Here is a 24,884-nt window from a genome sequence, read left to right on the forward strand (position 1 = left end):
TTCAAATTAGCAGCTTGTAGCTACCATGCTTCAGTTTCAAAGTAGCTTCTCCCACACTGCATTTGTGTTATATCTGCACCCTTTTTCATATTCTCTGCACTGACTGAGGGTAAAATTCTGCAGAATGTGTGTAAATATGGCCAGATGTGGTAGAAGGAGCAAAATGTTCTTTTTTTTATATATATATTCAAAAAGGGGATTTCTGCAGTGATGCCATAGAAGAGCCATTTTGGCTTCCCACAAAGAAAAAAAAACATTTTTTTTCTTAGTATGAAGAATATTTTGAAACCCAGACTCATTGGAAATACTGTATATGACTCTACTAACATTTCTGCAAGACCTAAAATACGTTGCTACAGGTACATTTCACTGCGTTTTTCAAATAAATCTATGTATGTATACATACATTTTTGTTTAGTTTTTCAGAAATGTACACATGTCACATATGAGTCACATATTTCCAATGAGCCTGAGTTAACATTTTAACAATCTGAAGAACCTTTTTGTGCAAAGTGCATTGGGAAGGTTCCATGGATGTTGAAGGTTCTACACAGATGCCAAAAAAGAATCATTTTTTAAGAGTGTACACTTTATTGGTAGCTGCAAATGATTCTGCATGCTAGCCCAAGTATTTAATACATACTGTAAACACACAAGGGAGGGGAATATGTAGAACTTTGTGACAGGCAAAATCATCATACGACAGTTACTCAGTGGCACGGATGGCATCTTAAACTAGGACAGGAAATGGTCTTTAACACCGCAAACTCTTTGTTCCTTTAGGTCATATCTCTGCTGCGGACAGATCTTCAGAACCCACAGCTGCTGGATAGCCACAGCGTAACCACACATCCGTGCATCTCTGTTTTATAAAAAAAATGATCTCATTCCCACGGCAAGCCAGCTGGTGCAGATTTTCCCTGGTTGCCGTCTTGTCTGCCTCATGGGCTCGTCCTGCTCACAGGACGCAGTTTGATTGGGCAGTGGTCAGGGGAACGGAGATTAGTAACTGGATATATAGAGCAGGGGACTGCTGGGAAGACTCCCTGTCATCCGGTGAAAACCTAGGACTCTGCAGTCGCAAGGCATGGTCAAGGCACAAGCCGCAACCCCTGCTGTCACCCCGTTTGTTGCGACCGCGCTTCGTTCAGACCCCTCATTTGCCTGCCACTCTCTCTGTGTGCGACTCAGTTGGATCCTAGTCGTTAAGCATATAAAAAAAATATATATATATTCAAAAAGGGGATTTTTGCAGTGATGCCTTAGAAGAGCCATTTGGGCTTCCCCAAAGAAACTTTCAGTCAACAGTTCTTAGTATGAAGAATATTTTGAAACCCAGACTCATTGGAAATATGTGACTCTGCTTACATTTCTGCACAAGCTAAAATACATTGCTCTGGGTACATGTCACTGCACTTTTAAGGTGCATGTCCACACGAGGCGCTATAAGCGATGTCATGGTTTTCTCAATTCTCAATTCATTCAATGGCTCAGTGTCATGACAAAAACCGTGCCTGTAGGTACATTTTGCAAAATTTATTGCATTTTTGTAGTTTGTTTCACAGCACTTTCGAAATAAAATGTCCAGTGACTGCCGCTAAATGTGGTGTTCAGTTCAAATTTGAAAAGTTCAAGTTGTATCAAATTGATATAACCACTACACTAATTCCTACCCTAAACCTGACCAGATGTGTTAACAAAAGCAAACGTGTTTTGACTCTACAACACTTTGCGCTCTTGACTCGTACTTGAGCGCTGCACATTGCAAGTGCAATGCTACGGAGCTCCGCACATGACAAAGGCAAATCGTTTGCACAGTTTACTAATTCATTCTCTCGTTTTTAAGTAAATTGTGCCCACGAATAATTTGTTCTACTTCCTGTCTGCAATTCTCATAAACATGTTGCTTCTGTTACAGTATGTGGACAGGAAGTAGAACAAATTATTATTTTGTGGGCACGATTTACTTAAAACGAGAATGAGGGAATTAATTTGTAAATTGTGTGCATGATTTACTTTTTTTTTTCCTGTATGTCATCTGCGGAGCTCCGTACAATGCTGTACCAGGTGAGCTAAAGAGCAAGTTTACTACAGTATAGCTGTACATATGAAGCTGTTTATGTGATGCAAACATCAAAATGTATTAGTTTGTGAATCAGGGTAAAAGTCTTTTGAGATCATGACATTATGATAGGAACCACACAAAAATAAGCCTTTATTTATCGATAATTTGCCCATACATAATTTGTGTGAAAATGAATAAACACTGTTGCTGTTTTTCTGCCTCTAGGGTTTATTTCAACTGGAAACTGCAGTAAAAATCTATGCATGTATACATACATTTTTGTTTAGTTTTTCAGAAATGTACACATGTCACATATGAGTCACATATTTCCAATGAGCCTGAGTTAACATTTTAACAATCTGAAGAACCTTTTTGTGCAAAGTGCATTGGGAAGGTTCCATGGATGTTGAAGGTTCTACACAGATGCCAAAAAAGAATCATTTTTTAAGAGTGTACACTTTATTGGTAGCTGCAAATGATTCTGCATGCTAGCCAAAATATTTAATACATAAACACACAACGGAGTGTGTGGTTACTGATGTAAATATGCTCTGAGTAAATTTGCTGGTGTAGATTCTGCACAGTCCTGAGTCATATAAATAGCAAGAAAGATATCAATTTAGTTTTCATCATCATATGACAGTGACTCAGTGGCACGGGCGGCATCTTAAACTAGGACAGGAAGTACGTATATATGGTCTTTAACACCGCAAACTCTTTGTTCCTTTAGGTCATATCTCTGCTGCGGACAGATCTTCAGAACCCACAGCTGCTGGATAGCCACAGCGTAACCACACATCCGTGCATCTCTGTTTTATAAAAAAAATGATCTCATTCCCACGGCAAGCCAGCTGGTGCAGATTTTCCCTGGTTGCCGTCTTGTCTGCCTCATGGGCTCGTCCTGCTCACAGGACGCAGTTTGATTGGGCAGTGGTCAGGGGAACGGAGATTAGTAACTGGATATATAGAGCAGGGGACTGCTGGGAAGACTCCCTGTCATCCGGTGAAAACCTAGGACTCTGCAGTCGCAAGGCATGGTCAAGGCACAAGCCGCAACCCCTGCTGTCACCCCGTTTGTTGCGACCGCGCTTCGTTCAGACCCCTCATTTGCCTGCCACTCTCTCTGTGTGCGACTCAGTTGGATCCTAGTCGTTTTGGCCTGACAAATAAGGGGCTACTTCACCACCATAGAGAGATATGTCTCTTCCCATGGCAGAGAGAGGACAGGCCCAGTGGGACCTGCCATTACGAACGCCCAAAAGGGACCTTAAATGGCGCACCATATCTGAACTACGACACCAGCTCATGTGGGGACGTGGTCAAAGCTACTTGGCAGCTCATTGGTGTGGCTGGTCATAATTAGAGTGTGAAAAAAGTGAGACCTCGAGGGGAAACTGGTGCCATGAATGAGGCTCTGGGAATCTGACTTCTTAAGCCGCTGGGGACGTGCTGGGATCGGGATGTTTGCGGGCAGAAGATGTCTCCCAGATGTCCGGCTCCATTGTAAGCATATTCACCCTTCCTTCTTTAAAGGGACATTCACTACATGCTTCTTAAACATGAAGGACGAACAAGACAACCCAGGATGAATGAACTATGGAGCAATTGTTTGTTTCATGGCAGAGAGAGGACAGGCCCAGTGGGACCTGCCATTACGAATACCCAAAAGGGACCTTAAATGGCGCACCATATCTGAACTACGACACCAGCTCATGTGGGGACGTGGTCAAAGATACTTGGCAGCTCATTGGTGTGGCTGGTCATAATTAGAATGTGAAAAAAGTGAGACCTCGAGAGGAAACTGGTGCCATGAATGAGGCTCTGGGAATCTGACTTCTTAAGCCGCTGGGGACGTGCTGGGATCGGGATGTTTGCGGGCAGAAGATGTCTCCCAGATGTCCGGCTCCATTGTAAGCATATTCACCCTTCCTTCTTTAAAGGGACATTCACTACATGCTTCTTAAACATGAAGGACGAACAAGACAACCCAGGATGAATGAACTATGGAGCAATTGTTTGTTTACAATATCTCTAGGTCAGACCGCTTTTAGCCTACGGGTCTCCACACGAGTGGCTCTTTCAAGAAAACATCTATGCTGTGACTGGCCAAGTGTAAATGTTCTATGAAGAGGTTTTTTAAGTGCTTCCCCTCCCCAGCATGAAACATTGTTGGAGCTACAAAAGACCCACCTGCCTAACAAAAGACAAGAAGAGATGAGGCAAGATGGGAGAGTTCAAGAAAGGTCAGACAAGATTTTGTGAACTCCGCACTTAGACTAAAGAGGAGGAAGGTGCAGTGAAGACGGAGGTTTTACAAATTAGTGCTCGGGTCAAAGGTCAATTGCAAATCAGCCCTGTTGGGCTTAACTTGCAAGTTTAAGTGGATTATAATGGAAAATGAGATATGCATTTAGATTTAATAAAAAATGTGTTTACTGATTGCTCAAGACTATCTAATGATACTGTATGATATAGTACTAACGTGATTATGACTTTCATTCTCAGTGCAATCATATAACACAAACGAAAGATTGACTCGGATGTAATTACATCAAAAAATAATTCACAAAAGTAGATTTTCTTGTTTGTTTTCATTTTTATTTATTTTTATTTTTTTTTTACATCCTCCTGTGGATGGAATTACCAAAATTATGAACAGATATAGTGACAAAACATTTGAATAGACTCACAATTTCATAATGGACTGCAAAATATAAAGATTTTTTGCATCATTTCATAAAATGCCACTGAAATTACAAATACATTGAGTATTTAACAATGAACAAAACATACACACGCATATATCCATAGAAATTTACGGAAATACCTGCACCAAAAAAGGAGGGGAGGGAAAGAAACAAAGGGGAAAAAGGAGAAAACCCTGCTATGATATTCAATATTGTAGAAAAACAGAGGACAAAACATTTGTCTCATTGAAAACACATATACAGAAGAGCTCAGTATCCTTATACTTCAACACTGCAAACATCATTTCAAGACAGTGTCATAGTTATTTTTTTATTCCAATTATTTTTTTTTACCTCCACGGTCAATAATTCTCTATTCCATCTAAACAAATCAGTAAAGAAATGGCTTAGTAATTTCTCAAACAAATCTGTGCGTTAAGACTTCCCCTTAAAAATTAAGCACACTTTACATTTCCCAAATAAATGAACAGTCATCTTTACGACTTAATTTGATTTGATTCCTCTTAATGAATTTGAATGATACTGGTTAAGATAGTTTGTTCATGGATTGTTTTTGTCCGCTGTATAGCAAAAATCTGAACTACATCAGAAAATAAAGGCTGAATATTATTTTGAGGCACATCCGTGTTGTCTGGTTATGTCTGTCTCCGAAAGCCATTGGTAGCACTTAAATTCGACACGCTTTCTTGACTACAACACATTTCCTCTTGATTTTCTTTCAAGTTATGGCCACTTCCTGTCATTTACGCAAAGAGAGGTTTGCCAGTTTGCTGAGTATCTGACAAGTAGGTGATAAACTACACATCCTTATTTAAAAAAAAAATATATCCTTGTCCTCGTGCTGGACATTTCTTTATGATGTAATCTGCTGACTGATTTCGAGCGGGCAACATGTGCAGCCGTAGCTTAAATTAACCTTTCTATTCAAGTCAAAAATAAAATGTAAACTGTAAAAAGCCATGAACATGAATGGCAGGATGTTGTAAATAGTGAATATGCAGATAGAGAACAGCGGTGTATGTGGAGTGGAGGCGAAGGCTGTGGTGTAAATTTGAGTTGATGATGTATGAAAAAAGAGAGGTGGAGGTGATTCAGTGAGTAGGAACAGTTGTAAGGAGGAAATAATTCAATCCTAGGATCCTTTAGAGGACAGCCAGTCACCCAGGGCTTCCAGAGAGCCCCAACACAATTCAGTGATTGCAGTTTCAACAATGCACAGGATGGTGCGTATAATGCTGCTACAGCTTAATGGCCTGTGTGTGTGTGTGTTTACTCAAATGATTTCTACAGGTGAGCACCTGTGCTTTTATATTGGTGTCCAAATAGCTGCTAATTCATTGTTGCTTTCATGATTGATTTGTGAATGAACACGTTCCTTTAATAATTTAATAGGAATGCCACATTTAAAAAAAAAAAATCTCCATATGAGACTATGATAACAATTTGATGTAACAAGTCTATGGCTTCCCTTAACAAGTGAATCCAGGCTGAATTAGTCAAGACCGCAAAGTAAACATATTATAATACCATTAACATATAAAAGGATTTGATCTTGTACAAGGTTTAGAAAGCATTCGAACATAATTAAGGGATAGATGAGGGTGGAAGAAATGGCATGGATGTCAATTTGAGTGAATGTAAACATTTTGATCTTTAAAAATAAAATCTGGGCTATGAAAAAAATGTCAGCCTTTTGAAAAAAATATCTTAGAAATGCAACACTGGTGCCCTCAACAGTGTTTATATACAGGAACCATAATAATGTAGAGGAAATATAGTCCTTTTTGATGTCATTTGCATGTTATCATTCTCATAAATGTCATGGTTGATGAACTTTCATTTCATTTCATTTTTTTCATTTCATAGGTTGTCAACAGAAAATCATTCAGATGCAGTCAAACTGCTGCCTTAAAACATCCCTTGGTTTTTTGCCCCTTAAAATTGTTTAATATTTTATTGTCAAAGTGACATTCAGTGCTTTACATATGTCTGCTGAATATAAGCCATGGTGAGTGGGGCCATTGACAGCAACAATAACATGAAAACTTTCTCAGATTTTTAGAAGTTGACCTCTTCTTTAGAAATTACCCATTTGTTTCCTTTGAGGAAACTAGTTTATAACACAAAACTGGCTGAATGCCAAAATCTCAGTATTTGTCATATCATAAGATGGGGTGTAGAAATATAATTTCAGGAACTGAATGCATTAGAAACCCATCGATAATGTACCTGCACATGCCATGTATCATTACAAATAATCCAATAAATACAGAAATTATTGCACAGTAGAAAGGCTCCATGAATTCCTAATGGACTACTCCTCTGTTAGTTGCTGGGGTATGCAAGACAGGTTTTAGAACCGCAGACTAGCATTTCCCTGTGTTCTTGTTTCTCAGGTGGCAGTTCGGTTTCACTAAAAAAAAAAAAGAAATTAAAATTACTCCAAAAAATATATAGTCAAGAAAAAGACTATCCAGCTAAACCCATAATGCAGTGCATTGGTAGGTGGTCTCAAGCTCTGTCAGCCTGCTCAAGTTTGACCTCATTGGTCAGCAAATGCTCTCCATGCCACTTCTTCATGTGTTTTTCCAGGGTGCTGTACACACTAAAGGGCATGTGGCAAATATCACAGCGATACACCTCTCTGCCAAACTGCCCATGGGTCTTCATGTGCCGGGTAAGCTTGCTACTCTGGGCACAAGCGTAGCTGCACAGGTCACACTTGTAAGGCCTCTCACCTGTGTGGCTGCGCCGATGCACGGTCAGATTACTGCAGTTCTTGAACACCTTACCACAGTACTCACAGGTGTCACTCCGTCGACTCTCCTTGGAGGGTGGTCTCCCTGGCCCAGGACCACGCAGCTGGAGGTGAGGTGTGCTGCTGCCACTTCGCCCCGACATCCCACCGCCTTCCAGAATTTCCCCTGGAGGGGTAGAGAAACGCAGGCTGCCTGTCTCAGATGAAGAGTGCTCGGAAGATGTGCCGAAAGGTGATTGCCTGGAGTCGTTAAAGCCCAGGAAGGGCTCCCTTATGAAGTGGCGGGATGCAGCATAACCAGCAAGCAACTGAGAATACACATTTTCAGGGGATATGATGGGCACCTGTCGCAGCTCCACATCCTTCTCTACCTTGATCCTCTTGGCGGAAGACCCAGTGAGGCTGGAGCTGGAAATAGGCATTGGCTTCCGGTGGAACAACGCTGAGATGGAATCATCCGGGCCGCAGCCTCTGCCATTCACCATGGGCCCCCTGTCTCTCTCAGTCTCTCTGGATGCCGAATCTGTGTCCATCTTCTCGCATGGCCTGCTGCCTGGTGGCAGTCTGAAGTGATTGTCAAGGTTGTTGTATTGGCTTTCTCTCACTCTGTCAGTGGTCATTGGTTTCTCCTCTCGGGAAGGTCTTGGGCCATTCTCTCTGTTTCTGCTCAACTCTGAGTCCATACTCAGGTTGGACTCAGGCCTGCTCCCATTTTGCTGTTGTTCCTCTTCTTCCTCCTCCTCCTCCTCCTCTTCCTCCTCTTCTTCTTCTTCCTCCTCCTCATTATCCAATCCCTCCCTCGTGCCATTATCCTCACTGTTCTTAAGCCCCTCTCCAGCTGAGTCTTGCCCTCCCTGCTCAGGTGAACTCCCCATGGAGCCTGATTTGTGCATGTGCGTCTTCATGTGGCGCTTTAGCTTGCTGGCCTGCGAACATGCATGGTCACAGAGATGACACTTATAGGGTCTTTCGCCAGTGTGACTACGTCTGTGCACAATCAAGTTGCTTTGGAACTTGAAAGTCTTGCCACAAAACTCACAGGACTTGGCTTTGCCAACCTGATTTAGTGGTGGTGAGGAATTGCCTCTGGATGGAACTGATGGTGGCTGTGAGGGTGTGGTTAGAAAAGGTAGAGGTTTGGAACCATGCTGGAAGAGAGTGGGGCTGAGAAGCCGATGCATGGGGGGCACACGGTTAGGTGAAAGAGGGGGAGTTGGACCACCATTATTGTTGTTGCCTGCCAGTTCACGAAGGCGCTGAGAGAAGCCCATGGATGGTTCAATGCCCATGGGTGTCAGCCGCATCACACGCTCAAAAGCACTTGGATGCTGGGACAGGAGACCCATCTCCTCAGGGCCAAGGCGTTCCAGAGGATAGCGGGGTGGTGGAGGGCTTACAAAGGGCGGGGTAGATGGCAAGCAGGTTTCAATGTATCCAGGTGGTGGAGGATCTCGTAGCAGTGGGGCACCCATACGCAACAGTCGGAAAGGGTTGCTGCCATCACCCAGAAAGCTGGCTAGAGGGGAACGGGGCAAGGCATCAGCCCCCAGTGGTGGAGGAAGGGCCATGCGAGGGGTAAGTGAGCAGCTAGTAGGGTAGGTGTCCAGGTAGATGCGTATCCCGTGGGTGTTCTGTGCATGCTGCAGCAGAAACCATGCACTGGTAAAGGGTTGCTTACAAGTGGTGCAGATGTAACTGGAGGGCTCATCTTTTCCTGGAAGACACAAAACAAGTGTACGGCATTAATATATACATATTAGCTATAAACTATCTGATTTGGTGCTAGGGGAGGTTAAGATAGCACACTTTAATAGCTTTCCATGTCATTTGCGCATCTGTTTGTTCTTTGTGATGGCTTTGAATGTAATCAAAGCTAAGAGTCCTCTATGGTGAGGTTCATGGATCATTTCTGTTTAAAAATTAAACAGGCAACATGTGAAAGACATCTCATTGTGCTGCGGCGACAGCCATTTTATAAGATTGAATGAAAATTACATCACCCTAAGAGGGGAGACAAGAGCTCTCTGATAGCCTAGCGGGTTATCTACTGTGCAGCAGGGCCGGCTGCTCTCTAAAGCTGTGTCAAAGAGAATCTGCCTGTATGTGACTCACTCAGAATCTGAGTCACTCTAGGGGGTTAGTGAGAGCAGGGAAGCTCCCTGAGGGCTGGAGCCTAATGCAGATGGCAGGTATCGCCCACAGGCCACATTGCATTGTGCTAATGCTAATGTCAGCCAGACGTTAATATAGAACTCCCCATTCAACACCCCGACACCCCCACCCTTCACTTTTTCCATATGGAGATAATTCTTTGGCAAAAGAAAGAGAAAGAGAGGATTAAGAGAGAAAGAAAATGAAAGGGAATCGTGTTGATAGGTCCATAGACTGACATAGTCAGGTGCACAATTAGCTACTGACTAATTTACATTTGTGTGATATTATATTTTCAGTGAAATGCACTTTGCAAATGCATGATAATGCAGTCATGTGCATGATTTCACATTGAATAAAAATTAATATGAACCACAAAAAGTTTCACGGTAGTTATTTTTTTTTTCATAGTATATTGTTGCCTGAAAAACACCTGACTGATGCAGTGAAGAGAAAGTGAAGGACACTGAAAGTGAAAGTGGTTGTGTATGACAGGTCCACAGCCTGTGTTTGGTTTGGCTGGCCTTTAAATGGACACCTGGCAGGAGGGATTTTGGATGCTAAGAGAGTAACAGAGAGAGAGGCTGAGGGGACATGAGAAATTAGGTGACGGAGATTAGATACTAAAACACACACAGGCTGTTCATTTTCATTTTCAGGCCCTGGACAGGAGCCCAAATCTGGATAAAATCAACAATGGACATATTCTGCACCCAACTCTAGTTCCAAAAAAAGCTTCATTAACATCCTATATTCTTCTGATGGCTGTACAGGACTCAACATAATGTGGGATGGAAAAAAAGTGTAAAATAGAGCATTCGTTCATGCACAAATATATGCATTTGTGTGTGTGTGCGCTCGCGCTCTTACCCCGACATTACTGTGTGCTTGAGCTATTGCAATTTGCATCCTATCACATCATACAAAAAACACCATATGTTACTAAGGGACCGTGTCAGCTAACAGACAGGCAGACTTAATGACGATCAAAGACAAATTTCATCAACTTTCCAAACAAGCCAGAACGAGGGAGAGAAACCCATAGTGAATAAGTTAGGATATGCTAATGACCCATCAGAGATCCATGTCTTGTGACAGCAGCTTGTGTGGCATGATGGTGTGAAATTACCCATCAGGCACCTCAGGAACACAAATCTCCATCTGATCATGGTCCATTGGGTCCTACTGTGTGTGTGTGCCACACTACAGAGGCCTGGGAGGGCCATGTCAGAGCAAAGAGCTCCAGCCAATAAAAGTGCTCATTACGGAATCATCGCTGTTCGCTCTGTGATTCAATTTGCAGTAATTACCACGGTCCGCATCCATGAAACGTTCGCTACGGGCCGCAGAGGTCAACTGCCAGTTAACAGATTGTCTTTTCTCCTCTCAATGTATTCAATTGCAAGAGCCTAATAGCCTAATTTTCTTCCCTCTTGCACTTCAATAAATATTGCCGGGATTACAGGTTAAACAGCTAAATTGAGTTGTGGCTGTTATATTGCAGAGCTGGCTGTTGGTGTGCATGGTGCTAACAACTCTGCAGCAGCGTCCTTGTTGTGTTAAACAGCACTAGAATGTCTATGTGCATGTCATTGTAAGTGTGTGTGTGTAGGAAATGTGATTAATGACACACTAGCGTGTGCACGCAGAGGCGGTCTTACACTAAACTTATCCACCCTCTTGGGTTTAGTATTACAAAACCTCACGGCCAATTAGTCCATCCTCAGGGACCTCCAACCTGGGTTTAGATATGTTGATTTCAATATTTTGTGGCAATTAATTTCCTTTTAAGAGAATGAATGCAGTGACAGAGGAGTGAGGAGGAGGGACTGAAGGGTGTTTTTTAATTATCTGTGAACAAATCTGGCAGACTTGCGAGCACTGCTGTTTCACAAGGGAAACAACATTAGCGTTAGCTACTGATTACCCGAGCATGAACCAATCACTTACCGAAGCTGGACTAATGGAACAGTCATGTGATGATGTGCGAATGTGATGATGAAACTCGTTTGATGTTGTCACAATGCAAGGACATATGTTTGTGCGATAATGTGCAGCTCGTTTGGTAATGTCACAATGCAAGGACATATGTTCATGTGATAATGTGCAGCTCGTTTGGTAATGTCACAATGCAAGGACATATGTTTGTGCGATAATGTGCAGCTCGTTTGGTAATGTCACAATGCAAGGACATATGTTTGTGCGATAATGTGCAGCTCGTTTGGTAATGTCACAATGCAAGGACATATGTTTGTGCGATAATGTGCAGCTCGTTTGGTAATGTCACAATGCAAGGACATATGAGCATGTGCGAATGTGTGAAACTGGTTTGATGATGCCACAATGCAAATATATGCATGTGTGGAACTAATGAGAAACACAGAGGTGCAGCATTCTGTGTAGTGCAACTCTTCTGTTGTGCAACCAACACACTCTAGGGGATCGGTGATGTGATTTAGATATGAGTGTTTGTGTGTGTGAGGGAGCTAAACAATGTCTGTGCTGCTATGGAAAGGGTACCATACAAATTTGTCTTTTTTTTTTTTTACACACTTTTGAAGTATTGCTGATTCTTTAAGTCAATTTAGGTTAACTGTGCTATTTCTATGCCTCTAGTGGTACCAAATGTAACTGCAAAAGTAATGACTGGTTTACGACAGGTTTTCTGTACACTTCTCCTGTCTGTCATTGAATGGTTAGACAGATAGCCCCGCCCCAAAATCATGCCACTGGTTAAATCATCATTACTATGTACACTCTAAAAAATGCTGGGTTGTTTCAACCCAACTTTGGGTCAAATATGGACTAACCCAACCGTTGGGTTCAATTTTTACATTAAATTTTTAACCCAAAAGTTGGGTTAGTCCATATTTGACCCAAAGTTGGGTTGAAACAACCCAGCATTTTTTAGAGTGTAGGGTTGGTCAGGATGGTCAAAACAAACATGCTTTGATGATGCCACAGTTTACACTTTCTACACTTCTCTGGGAAATCAACATAAAACTGACAGCGGACTCCATACATGTTAAGATTTAGGAATTTGAACACCTAAAAATTACATAATACAACTTTCAGATTTACAGATGGTTGACTGTCTATCCTTCCTTTACTGTTTCTCTCTGGCTGTCTGAATTTCTCTCAGTCCTCATGGTAGATGTGACTGTCTATTGATTGAGCTGTGAGCCTTGACAGACCATCATATTGTCTTTGATAAATGATTATGACAATGAAATAAATGATTCTGGCAGGAAGACGATGAGTGGAAAGCCAGACCACATGCTGGGGCCAAAACCACCATACCGTTTTTCTGAGGGGAGTCTGATATTTTCATGTAAAATTCCAGAGCCTGCAGTGAAGTGTGTGTGTGTGTGTGTATGTGTGTGTGTGTGTGTGTGTGTGTGTGTGTGTCTGCATCCTCTTTTAATGTCACAATGCAAGGACATATGTTTGTGCGATAATGTGCAGCTCGTTTGGTAATGTCACAATGCAAGGACATATGTTTGTGCGATAATGTGCAGCTCGTTTGGTAATGTCACAATGCAAGGACATATGAGCATGTGCGAATGTGTGAAACTGGTTTGATGATGCCACAATGCAAATATATGCATGTGTGGAAATGTGTGAAACTCCTTTCGGGATGGTACAATTCAAAAATATATGTGGGAAAATGTGTGCAACTCTTTTGATGGTCACATCGCAACGATGTGAATGTATGAATGTGTGCAACGTATTGTCACAATGCAAAGACGTGTGCAATGTGTCCAACTCATGTCATGATGTGAGTGTGTGCAAATGCGTAAAATTTGTGACAAGGCATCTATGCATGTGCAAATGCATGCAACATGTTTGGTAATCATATCGCAAAGGCAAGTGTGTGTGCAACTTTTTTATGCCGCAACGCAAGGACATATGAACATATGCAATGTGTAAAAACTTGTATGACAATGAAAAGGTCTTTATGTGTGTGCAAATGCGTGCAACACATTTGGTAAACATATCGCATAGACAAGTGCATGTGTGAATGCAATGCATGCAACTTGTTTGATGACATGAGCATGTACAAATGCGTGAAACCCATTTAGTAATCATATCGCAAAGACAAGTGCATGTGCGAATGCGTGCAAGTTACTTTAAGATGTCACAACGAAAGGACATATGAGCAAGTCGTGAAACTTGTGTCAATGCAAGGGCTTATATGCATGTGCAAATGCGTGCAAAACGTGTGCAACACATAATATCGCAAAGACAAGTGCATGTGCGAATGTGTGCAACTTGTTTGATGATGTCACAACGCAAGAACATGAGGGTATGCAAATGCTTAAAACTCATGTGACAACACAAGGGCATGCATACAACATGTTGGGTCGCATGCATTTGCACACAAATAATGCCCTTGCATTGTCATATGAGTTATACTTGTCATATTGGAAAGACAAGTGCATGTGTGCAAACTGTCTGATGATGTCACAACGCAAGGATATATGAGCATGTGCAAATGCATACAATTTATATGATGATGTCACACTTCTATAATTGCAGTGGAACATCATATGTGCATGTGTGCATGTGTGTACAACTCGGGCATGGCAGTCTAAAAGCTCTGCCCCTTAAACCCGCTACATTCCTAGCTGTCGAAAGCCACAGCAGTGGATTTGCATAGAGAACAAAGGACGAGGTGATGCCATGGGGACTACGACACGCCTTTACTCCCCTCCGGACCAACCCCCCCCCCCCCCCCCCCCCCACACCCCCCCCCCCCCCGTGTGTAAAGAAGCCACAGAGGATAGTGGCAGGAATAGTGGTTATGGCAAGCACACACACATTCATACACACATGGCTGTCTCCTGTCTAAGTGAAAGCAGGCCTGGTGCAGTAACCATTCCAATCTGTCTCCATCTGCAGGAACACAGAGGAGGGACATCACAAACTGCCTCTAGAAGAGAAGCAACTCCGCTCTCACTGCACACACACACACACACACAAGCATATTGATGCATATACACACAAAAGACACCTACTGTACATACCCACAGACACACCCACGCTTAAACAAATAAACTCATATTTTCTCGGCCACAGTCACAAACAAACAAAGAAAACATCTAGATCCCGGTAGAAATTCATCCAAACACACAAAATCGACTCAGCTGTTTGGGTTAAGGGGCCTTAAATTCTAGGAGCCTGCACTGTATGGCAAAAAACTTTTTTTTTCTTGTTTTCCAGTAAAAATATATACACATTACTTTTAAAGCAAATTCACATTATTTAAATGTATTAAGGATCCACTGGCACTGATATGGCAGTCCTCTGGGGCTTATACTGACACCTAATGGTGTGGAGGCAAGCAAAATCTTTCAGCTACCGATGCCATAGTAGAAACATAAAGCAATCCCATTGTAGAAGATATAAAGCAAGTATTCAGCAGGTCAAAAATGGCAGTCCTGACGAGGCTTGGCAAAAACAATGTGAGAAAAATCCAGTCATTTCAGTGTGACTCATCGTGATGAAGTATTTCACTTGACTCGGTTGAACTTGACACAAATTCACAGCACGACCAATAGCAAGCCTCTTGGTTTGTCAATTACCTCTATGTGGGCGGAGCTTTGTAACAAGATCCACAATGGACGAGGCGCTTGTTCTGGCAGTTTCTACTTAGTCAGTTTTGTATTACACTTCACTTTACTTCAATATTATTAAATGATCCATTTAAAAAGGCTATTTGGAGAGCAGTTATTTTAGACATTTAGACATTTTAGCAGTTATTTTAGACATTATAAGACATTGATTAGTATGCTCAGGTGTGTTTGAATAGGGTTAGAGCTAATCTCTGCAGGAAAGTGGATCTCGCGGGCCAGATTTGAGGATCCCTGGTTTAGGGAATAGCTTTATTCATTGGCATTATTCTTATATCAATCATTGTATTCTGTCACATCCGGTCCTGTTATCTTTTACCTGCGAATTTTGCAGAACAGAAAAAAAAACCTGTTTTAAAAATTACATTTATCAGGCTTTAAAGATCTTCAGATATTTTTACTGCAAAACAAGAGAAAGATACTTAATAAAACCATTTTTGGCAGTATTTACCACCATGAGCCTCCATACCTGTCCTATACATACTGACACTCCCACATCAGCCTTCCACTTCCTCCTGCATGCTCACTGCCAGTCTCATGAAGAAACAGGCCAGCCAAGGGTAGCGTCACCGTCTAAATGAAAACACATGCCACCCTAGAGTGCCCTGTCATCATCTGATACTGCCAGAGCGAAGACGTCCTACGGTGCAGACGGGAAAGGACAGTGAAAAACAACTGGAAAAGACTTTTCTGTCAGTAAGAGCTATGACTCTTGGCTCGGTGAGAGCAGAGAGAAGTGCATTAGCACAGCGTTTTGTGGCATTGCAACTAGTCTGAATCATAGCTTGGAGTGTGCGTCACCGCGTTAAGATCTGGCTTGCGTGAAATGGCGTTAAAGAAGAGCTGCAGGAACTTGATGGATGACGCTGGTGCTTGCGGCTGAAGGGAGATGGAGAGCCAGTGGGGTGGAGAGAAAAAAGCAAATAGGGGGACATCGAGGGACCAGTTCAAAGCAAACATTGCTCCATGTCATCGCAATCAAACTCTGGATCACAATCAAATCTCTCACCCGCATATCCAGCAGTTACCGCTAATAGCTTGATATGAGACAGAATTCAAATAGTTTTGCGTCAAGTTGTTACTTTGAAAAAGTTTTGCCCTTTAGATTATTTTACTCCTTTCAATTTTACACGTCAAAGATTGATAAACAAAAATAACCACCATTAATATACTCATTAATCTCTGTTTGAATGGTGCAGGATGTCCCAGAAGAGCACAATTTGAATGGGGGTAAAAAAAAATGTTTTCCCTTTAAATTAAGTTTATTTTTATTACCCCATTGGCAGATTTTATTCTTCTTCTTGTTTTAAGCATAAACTCAATTTTTTTCAGAAAGCAAGACTTTATATTTTAAGTAATTTTGCTACTCAAGTAAATGTATTTTGATTTTAAGAATGGTTAGATGTTTGTGCTGGAGGTAACAATTTAGGTTAGGCACCAATTCTCACTATTAACTACTTGCTTATTAACATGCATATTACTAGCATATTGGCTGATCATTAGTACATATAAAGCACATAATGACCTATTCTGCATGACCATATTTTAGGATAACGTGTACTATAATGGTCCCCAGCTGGGCCCAGGCTTCTATACCCATTTAAAGCTCACTGTAAAAATCCCCAGGCACTCAGCGCGCCTTCCAAAACAATCAGGGCCCTGTAAAACAGCTCCTTAGATGCCTTATGTGCGCTGGATCTGCGACACATGCCAGTCATGTGAATGGGTTGCACTTCTGTTGCACTCAGCAGGACCAAAACTGCAGCGCTCTGATTGGTGTGAGGATCACTGAGTACCTATAATCCTTAGCACAGGTACAGGTGACTGCAAACTCAGATGTCAAATCAAAAGCATGTAGTCCAAGAGTTTAGGATGCATAATATGCATTCTAAATAGTAAGCAAGCTTAGAATTAGCATGTGTCAAATCAAAGTCTGATGCCAAAAAAATGTGCCTGGATGATGTTTCATGATGTGACAGTGTGTCCTAATATTCTTTTAATTTATCGGTATAATATCTATTAGATATTTAGTTGGTTTATTTGGGATATGTCATTGTATTTATGCTGCGATCAGAATGTATATTTAACATAATGCATTATATATATATATATATATATATATATATGTGTGTGTGTGTGTGTGTGTGTGTGTGTGTGTTTTATTAATTTAGCAGACGCTTTTATCCAAAGCGACTTACAAATGAGGAATACAACAAGGTTCCAGTCATTGTTTAAGATAGAACAGGGAGGGATTAAGGTCAAAGTTAAAGCATATAATTTTTTATAATACATATTTTAATACATATTTATTTTAATAATACATATAAGTTCTCATTTTCACAATGGAAATACATTCCAAAAGGAATACTAACTCAATACAACAAACTATGTACTGTCTACTATTTTTAAATAATATGTTAAACATTATTATACATTTTATTTTTTGCATTAACGTGCATCTTTCGAATTCATATTGAAAACGAAACACTTTCTCTGTTTATCTCAGGACAAATGTTCAAAGTTGTAGTATGTGTATTATAATTGTTATTTATACTTAATACCGCGTGTTTATCCAACTCCGTTTCAGACCACACACACAAACTTGTCTAATATCCAGGACTGGACTTTTTAAACCAGCTATCTAACCAGCATCCCAAAAGTCCCTTCTCTATTATTATAACAAATCTACTTTTTTTTATTCAAACAGTAGACCTTTGTTATTTTACATCTTTCATATACTGTGCATTATAATGCTGTGACACAACAATTAACCTGCAGGTAGCATTATAAAATACTGATTTTAGTTTTTAGTGTTTTGTTTTAGAATTTTTTTTTTTTTACTACATACTCAAAACAATGTACTGTCCATGTACTTGTGGTGTGTAGAAGTATGTAGATTAAGAAGAGAAGTTTTGTATCTACAGTTATAAACTGATTGACAACATTGACGTTAACTACTCCATGCCAGTCATATTTATGAGAACAAAAGTCTAAGTTAAAAGAGAGAGTGCCGGTTTCTCCATCGTGTGTCATCTCGCCCTCAGCCCTCCGCTGAAGCCCTCTTCATCCTCTGCTGGGGGAGATCAGCTTCTCCCAGGGCTGTTTTCACAATGATGCGTTTTCAGCTTTTGGCACAGTTCCCCGCATAGCTTATGGTTAAGAACAGTCTTTCATCTAGTCAATGCCTTTAGCAAACATACCGGGAGGGCTACATCTGCCGCACACTACATGCAAGAACAAGCCCTCACTGGGATGAATAAAAACTGATAAGATCGAGGGTTTATTCATTCAATGGGCTGCCAGCGAGGGTATAATGCTGAATTATCATGGCGGCTCTCACCCTACAAATCTTCAGACTGTAATGTCATCAACCACTATCAACATGACAGAGCAGCCGCCTCCCCTTATTTTGGAGTACTACACTCATGTTCAAGTACTCACTGCTGATTTTTGAGATGGGAACAGACCAAAAAAAGTGTGATCGCACACTAAGACACAAATGGTTAATTTGGCAGAATGCAGTAGCCTGCTGCAAACCGACCTGTAAGATTATTAATTGCAACATGCAAAATGCATTGAGCAATTTTAGGGGGTGAGTTTGCAGCATTTCTTGAATTTGCTGAAAAAAATGGCAGTTTTATATACAATTAAATAAGCAATGTAATCAATGGCCACAATTTGTTCTCAGTGAATCCCCACTTTATTTTAGAAACAGCATTAACATACTGTAAAATACAGACTATATACGCTCTAAAAAATGCTGGGTTAAATATAACCCAGTGCTGGGTTAACATGAAAAACATTGTGATTTTTTCCCCTTGTTTTAATGGTGTAAAAATAATTAGTAAGAGAATCAAACTGCAATAAAGGGATTGCTCATGGAAAGGACACAGATTCAAATCCATCAGGACATATTAGAGAGAACCAAGGGTGAATTCAACACTGTGACCTTGTATAGTCCCAATAAAGTATGCCAAAAATTAGTAGTCTGCTGTAAACCGACCTGCAAGATTAAATGTAACGTGCAAACTGTTTTGAGCAATTTTTGTGAAACGATTTTCATGCATTACTTGATTTGCATTATTCCTTTAGTGTATGAAAGGTGCTGAAAAAACACAGACAGCATGTGCAAATAAACAACATTATCAGTAGCCGCAATTCGTTCCCAGTGAACTCCCACCATTATTATACTGTAAAAATACAGACGGACTGAGAAAAAATCAAGTTGTATTAGAACTACTTTACTTTTATGGTGCCACCCAGCAGGACTCCACACAATGACAGAAATTAGCCACCAAACTCTGACACTAAACCACAGCAATGGTCGAAAACACTGCTGTTTACTGAAGTATAATTCAATGCAGTCTGCAAGATCTCGTCTTGATAATAATACAGTTTTTATTAACATCCTTTCAAATGTTCACAGACCCAGAGCGTTTCTAAACTCAACACATAAAATGTTTGTTGTCTGTAAACCACGTGCCACGTGGAAGATGACATTAAAATACAGATAGACTGCACATGTTGCAGGTTTGAGAGAGTCGTAACCCAGAATCCTTCACTGTCTGGATGAGACAGCTTCCAGAAGAGCCTTCTCCTTTGGGCATCAGCATGTGTGTGGCTTAGCTGCCTGATTGTGACACACTAGTCAGTGTTTGGCAAATAACCCTCCACGCAAACACTTTCTCACCCTGCAGTGCCAAGTCTATCGTAATGTCTTACTGGTAAAGCCATCCTAATGTCAAGTGGATAAGAATGGGGGGGTGAAAAAAAATAATAGAGATCCCATGAGTAACCTGATAAAACCTGAAAAAACTGTTGAGAAAAACAGCCTAAGATGAGTTTTCCAGCCTGGTTTTAGAGGGTTTTGGAACGAAGGAAGTACATTTTGGACACTTGATCAGGCTGGAAGACCTGCTGGCCAATCAGCTAATCACCAGCTTGGCCAGCCTGGGAAATCACTAGGGCTGCACTATATTTAAAAAAATAAAAAAAAAATTAAAAAACTGACATTGCTATATTTTTGTTTTTCTGAATTGTATGTTGCCATATGAAAACAAAAAAATAGGAATTTTCACTAGCTGACTCGCTATATTTGGAAATAATTCATCATTCTAGAATGATTGGGTGATTTCTGCATCTAACCTAAAAATAATTGAAAAATTAATTATTTAATTATTATTAAAACAACTACGCTGACTTTTTGTGAACATAATTTTAGAATTGAACAATTTGGGAAAAACCAACTGAAACATATAATCATAACTTAGCAGGTTATTATTTTATTATTTATTTTTTTTTATTATAATTATCGTTATTTTTATTGTGGTTATAATTAAATTAAATATGAAAGAAAATAAGAAATATATTGTACCACTACTATTGTAGTGTAAAATTAAAAAGTATTGTATAGTACATCTGTAACATTACAATATCACCATTTCATTTATTTATTTATTTATTTTTGATAATTTGCCAGGAAATAAATACATGCACTGCGGGTTTCAGAGTGAAGTGCAGCACCGTGTTCATTTACACATTCAGCTCATTATATGGTATTTCAGCATCTCAGAGACTTGGTTAATTTACTGTAAACCGAGACTGTGAGCTGCACACTGCATCATGAGCTTAACCGCACTAAGCCATATCGCAATATTGATTTTTTTTATATATCATGAAGCCCTATAGACAGATGGCTTTTTCAGAAGAATAGTTTTTAAAATAGAGCTACAGTGTTCCACTGGTAGCAGTGCCGATTATACCCAACGTTTATGAACCACTGTGATGTCATCTCACCATCCTTGCCATTTCTTCTTAAATATTTTACTTGAATTCAGTCGTGGCTAATTTGACAAAAGAGCAATAGTGAGACAGAGAGGAAGAGGGAAAAAAGCGTTACACATCTGGTCAACACCATCAGCACATGCTGAAATTTAGTGGTGACGCTCACAGTCCAAATTAGTGGCGAGTTTTATTCCCCGCTGTGGAAGGAAAAATATCAAATCTGCTGCCATATGACTACAATAAAGTGGTATGTGGAGCGTTTGATGCCTTCATGTGGGAGACTTTAACTCTTTCCACCAGGGCTCGGCATGGAGCGCACATGCAGCGCTGTCCTGCTCTATAATGCATCCAACATGGAACAGGTTGACCCCTGCCGGTAGACAGCACCAATCAGACTGCGACGGGGTGGTCTCGTTTGGACGGATCCCAAAAATAAGCCGGCCCGAAATCTCAGAGGCTCTAACCACAGGCACCCTGCAACAGAGATGCTGGCATAGCTTGGTGGCAAGGATCATGGGTATGGATTCTGTTAAGTGCCAGGCATCGTGGCTTTGCGTTTTATTGCTAGAGGTCAGAGGTCAGAGAGACTGAAACTGTACAGAAGACTGTCCATGAAACACTATAGAGATATCTAGTTCAATTTGGTTTAAACTGCAATTTTAAGTCAACATTTACAAAAAGTACTGTGGTGGTACTTCATACATACATACTGCCTGAATGCTAGTTCATATGCCATGGTATTTACATAGTGCTTCAAAGGACATCAAACAATACTATGGTATGTTTTGTCACTATCTGTCTGTAAACTTAAAAAATCTTTTTTTTTTTTTTTAAATATCATTAATTATGGCTGTAACCAGTGTTGGGGGTAACACATTACAAGTAACGCGAGTTACGTAAACAGATTACTTTTTTCAAGTAACTAGTTACTTTTTTCAAGTAACTAGAATTTACTGCTGTTGAATTTGCTGAATTGAAAATGAATTGATCTTAATATATAACTTCTCGTGTTCTCAACTGGTGTGTGTGCGCATATCTGTTTGAATAAGGTTGCATAGAGTAGGGCAAAAACAATTCTAAATGCACATAATAAAATGCAGCTACTTATGAATGCGTACTTGCATTAAAACAATGCATAAAAACCATAATTTCCTTAATGGTGTAAATGTATGAAAATACTATTCTCTGAACTTCAAAAACATTTCTTCTCTTTTAACTACAGGATTCAGAAGAGCTGTTTTCATATGCTAGGATATTAGCAAGAGTTTGGACACAAAAGAGAGGAAAAAGGACTGTGAAACTGACTCATCAAATTCACTTTCTATTCTGCTTCACACACACACACACAGTCTGAAACAGCTACTGTAACCCCTAATCACAACCCCGAAGGCTGGACATCAAATGCTGCATCGTTGAAAACAGATGATCAGAGGTAATTAACGCAGTTTCATATGCAAATTTAATTAATGCAAAGCTACAAAGTCATTATGCAAATGGCGCCTTCTTGAGCCGCTGTGCAAATATTCATCACTTGGAACAGGGATCAGTCTCCCATTCTTAGAAACTCTCTCACAACACACACACACTGTTCTCTTAGGATCATGTGTGAATAGTGTATTTATTTTAAACTTCTTTCCATTGATGCCAGACTGGGGCCATCAGAGCAGACAGCTGAGAGGCAGGAAGACACGATTTGGCACAGGAGTGAGACAATGAGACTGTTAGACCGGCACGGTATGAATATTCATGACACTGATTACTTTCCATGATTAAAGCCTACTCTAATATTTAAATGAGTGCATGCTAGGTGATTAGAGGAGCGTTGGAAAGGACAAACGCGTGATGCGGTACACTTTCTGCCGCGTTCATGGAGTATGATTAGCTAGATAGTTCAGAGATTGATTAGAAACTAAGGGCAGTTTCACATCTGAGGGATACGATTTGAAAATAGCATGAATGATGCTGGTATGCACTTGATGGAGGTATTTCATCAAAAACTGCAGGTAATAGGCACTTCCCTTGAATACGGTACAAATTGGTGTCCTGTTCATTATTCAACGCAGCAAATGTATGAATCCCATATCATCTAATCCCAAATCAACTATTATCTAACGAAAATAAACCTAGCATGAGAAGTAGTAGCTAGTTTTAAACTTTTCAAATGTCTGAATCTTCTATAGTGGAGGAACGAAGAAAAAGTGAACTTAGAGACAAATTTTTTGACATAGGCATAAATATGTGAGTTTTAAGTAACAGAATTTAAAACTGTAAAACAACATTTTAATGTGATTTAGTTACACATACATGTACCCTAACCCTAACTTTGACCCTATAGTAAGTACATGTAGTTAATTAATTTAACTGATTACTTAAATAAGGCTTTCATTTTTGGTGCTTTGCTCAGTTATTTTTCTTCCACAGAACAGAAAAGGAGATATTTAGCAGAATGTTCATGCTGCCCTTTTCCATATAAAGTGAATTGGGTTTGTTGCTCCAAAAATGACAAAAATAAGTCTGTACGAGTCACACACTGCAAGTATTTTAAAAACAATAGTTTTGTTTGAAGAACAGACAGAAAGTTTACTGAAAATCTTCTCAAATCCTATTTGCGCATACATGTATTCAAACTGTATGTGTGAACGTTTTGAAGCTGTATTTACTTAATTAATAATTAATTTAATTTAATTATGAATTCTTAATATTTACAATTTTTTATTATTTGTCATTATTGATTTTTGTATTTTGTACAGAAATTTTGTATTTATGTATTTATAAGTCATTTAATAAAAATCCATGAATAAATGTGACATTCAAAGTCAGTAAACTCATTAATTAATAATTTTTAAAAATCGAATTTTAAAAATCATGATTCCCAGAATCTGAATCATATCAGAACCTAAGTGCCTAAAGATTCCATTCAATTTCAGATTTTTTAACATGTGACCGCTCTGCTCCCCATTTGCGAAGCAATATTAAAGTAAACAGTGACAACATTTTCAAAATGGCCTTTTCTGTGTCAATTATGTCTTAACCAAAAAAACTGCTATCTTAAAATTACTTTTGAACAGAAGAGCCATTATAGCATTAATTAAAACATTTCCGCTGAGATGTGAAGGGGTTAACGCACACCCATCAGGTTTGGCGTTTTGGCCCACAGCATGCATGGCTTTTGCCTCTAAGCCGCCACAGCTCCATATTGTATTTAATTAGCCCCATTAAATATAATCTAATTTGGCTGAAACTTAAGACAGTTAAGTGGCAATCTAATGTGTTGAGCAAAGCTTTCATGCTCTGGAAATATTTAATTCAAGCCTAAAGCACCTTCTTGCCCTGCATTTCTGTGGATAACCTTGACGGCTTCTCCACTTCTGTCAACGAAGCAAAACTATAGCCAAAGTTGTTCGGTAAAAAGTTCAGATAAAAAAAAAAAAAACTCAAGATTAAGAGCTTTGAAAAGGCACATTCAAACAAATACAGAAAACGAATAACCTTGTACAATTTAGTTTAAAAAAAAAAGAGAAAAAAGTATTGACGAGGCTGAAGCCTGCTGACTAGTGTAGGGCAGCAAACGTGTGCATGTGTTTGATTTGTCTCTATTTGTCATATCCTGACTAGCAAGTGAAGCACTTCCTTGTCCAGGCTGTGTGTGCTGAGAGTAGGATGGGCGGCACTGTGCTGGAAGATAACATGTGGCCCCTCCAGGCCCTGCACGCTAAACTGAGTCTTTAACCCTCTGAATGAGGAATCTTCTTCATTAATCCCCACACTATGTCTCTTAGCACTTG

General features: G+C 40.1%; 1 protein-coding gene across 4 annotated transcripts in view; it reads right to left on the bottom strand.

The window, feature by feature from the left end:
• Window positions 1-4,653: 4,653 nt before the first annotated feature.
• LOC107679682 (B-cell lymphoma/leukemia 11B-like) overlaps window positions 4,654-24,884 on the bottom strand; it is a 30,234-nt gene continuing 10,003 nt past the window's right edge. For 2 of the 4 annotated variants that reach the window (XM_016475306.1, XM_016475305.1), the window contains exon 3: window positions 4,654-9,245. In XM_016475306.1, the coding sequence (XP_016330792.1) occupies window positions 7,285-9,245 (1,961 nt within the window). In that variant the 3' untranslated portion in view covers window positions 4,654-7,284. The remainder of the gene's footprint in view (window positions 9,246-24,884) is intronic. The other 2 variants (XM_016475308.1, XM_016475307.1) reach the window with 2 other exon arrangements.

The sequence above is a fragment of the Sinocyclocheilus anshuiensis genome, unplaced genomic scaffold, assembly GCF_001515605.1.
Source record: "Sinocyclocheilus anshuiensis isolate Anshui unplaced genomic scaffold, SAMN03320099.WGS_v1.1 scaffold280, whole genome shotgun sequence".
Classification (NCBI taxonomy): Eukaryota; Metazoa; Chordata; class Actinopteri; order Cypriniformes; family Cyprinidae; genus Sinocyclocheilus; species Sinocyclocheilus anshuiensis.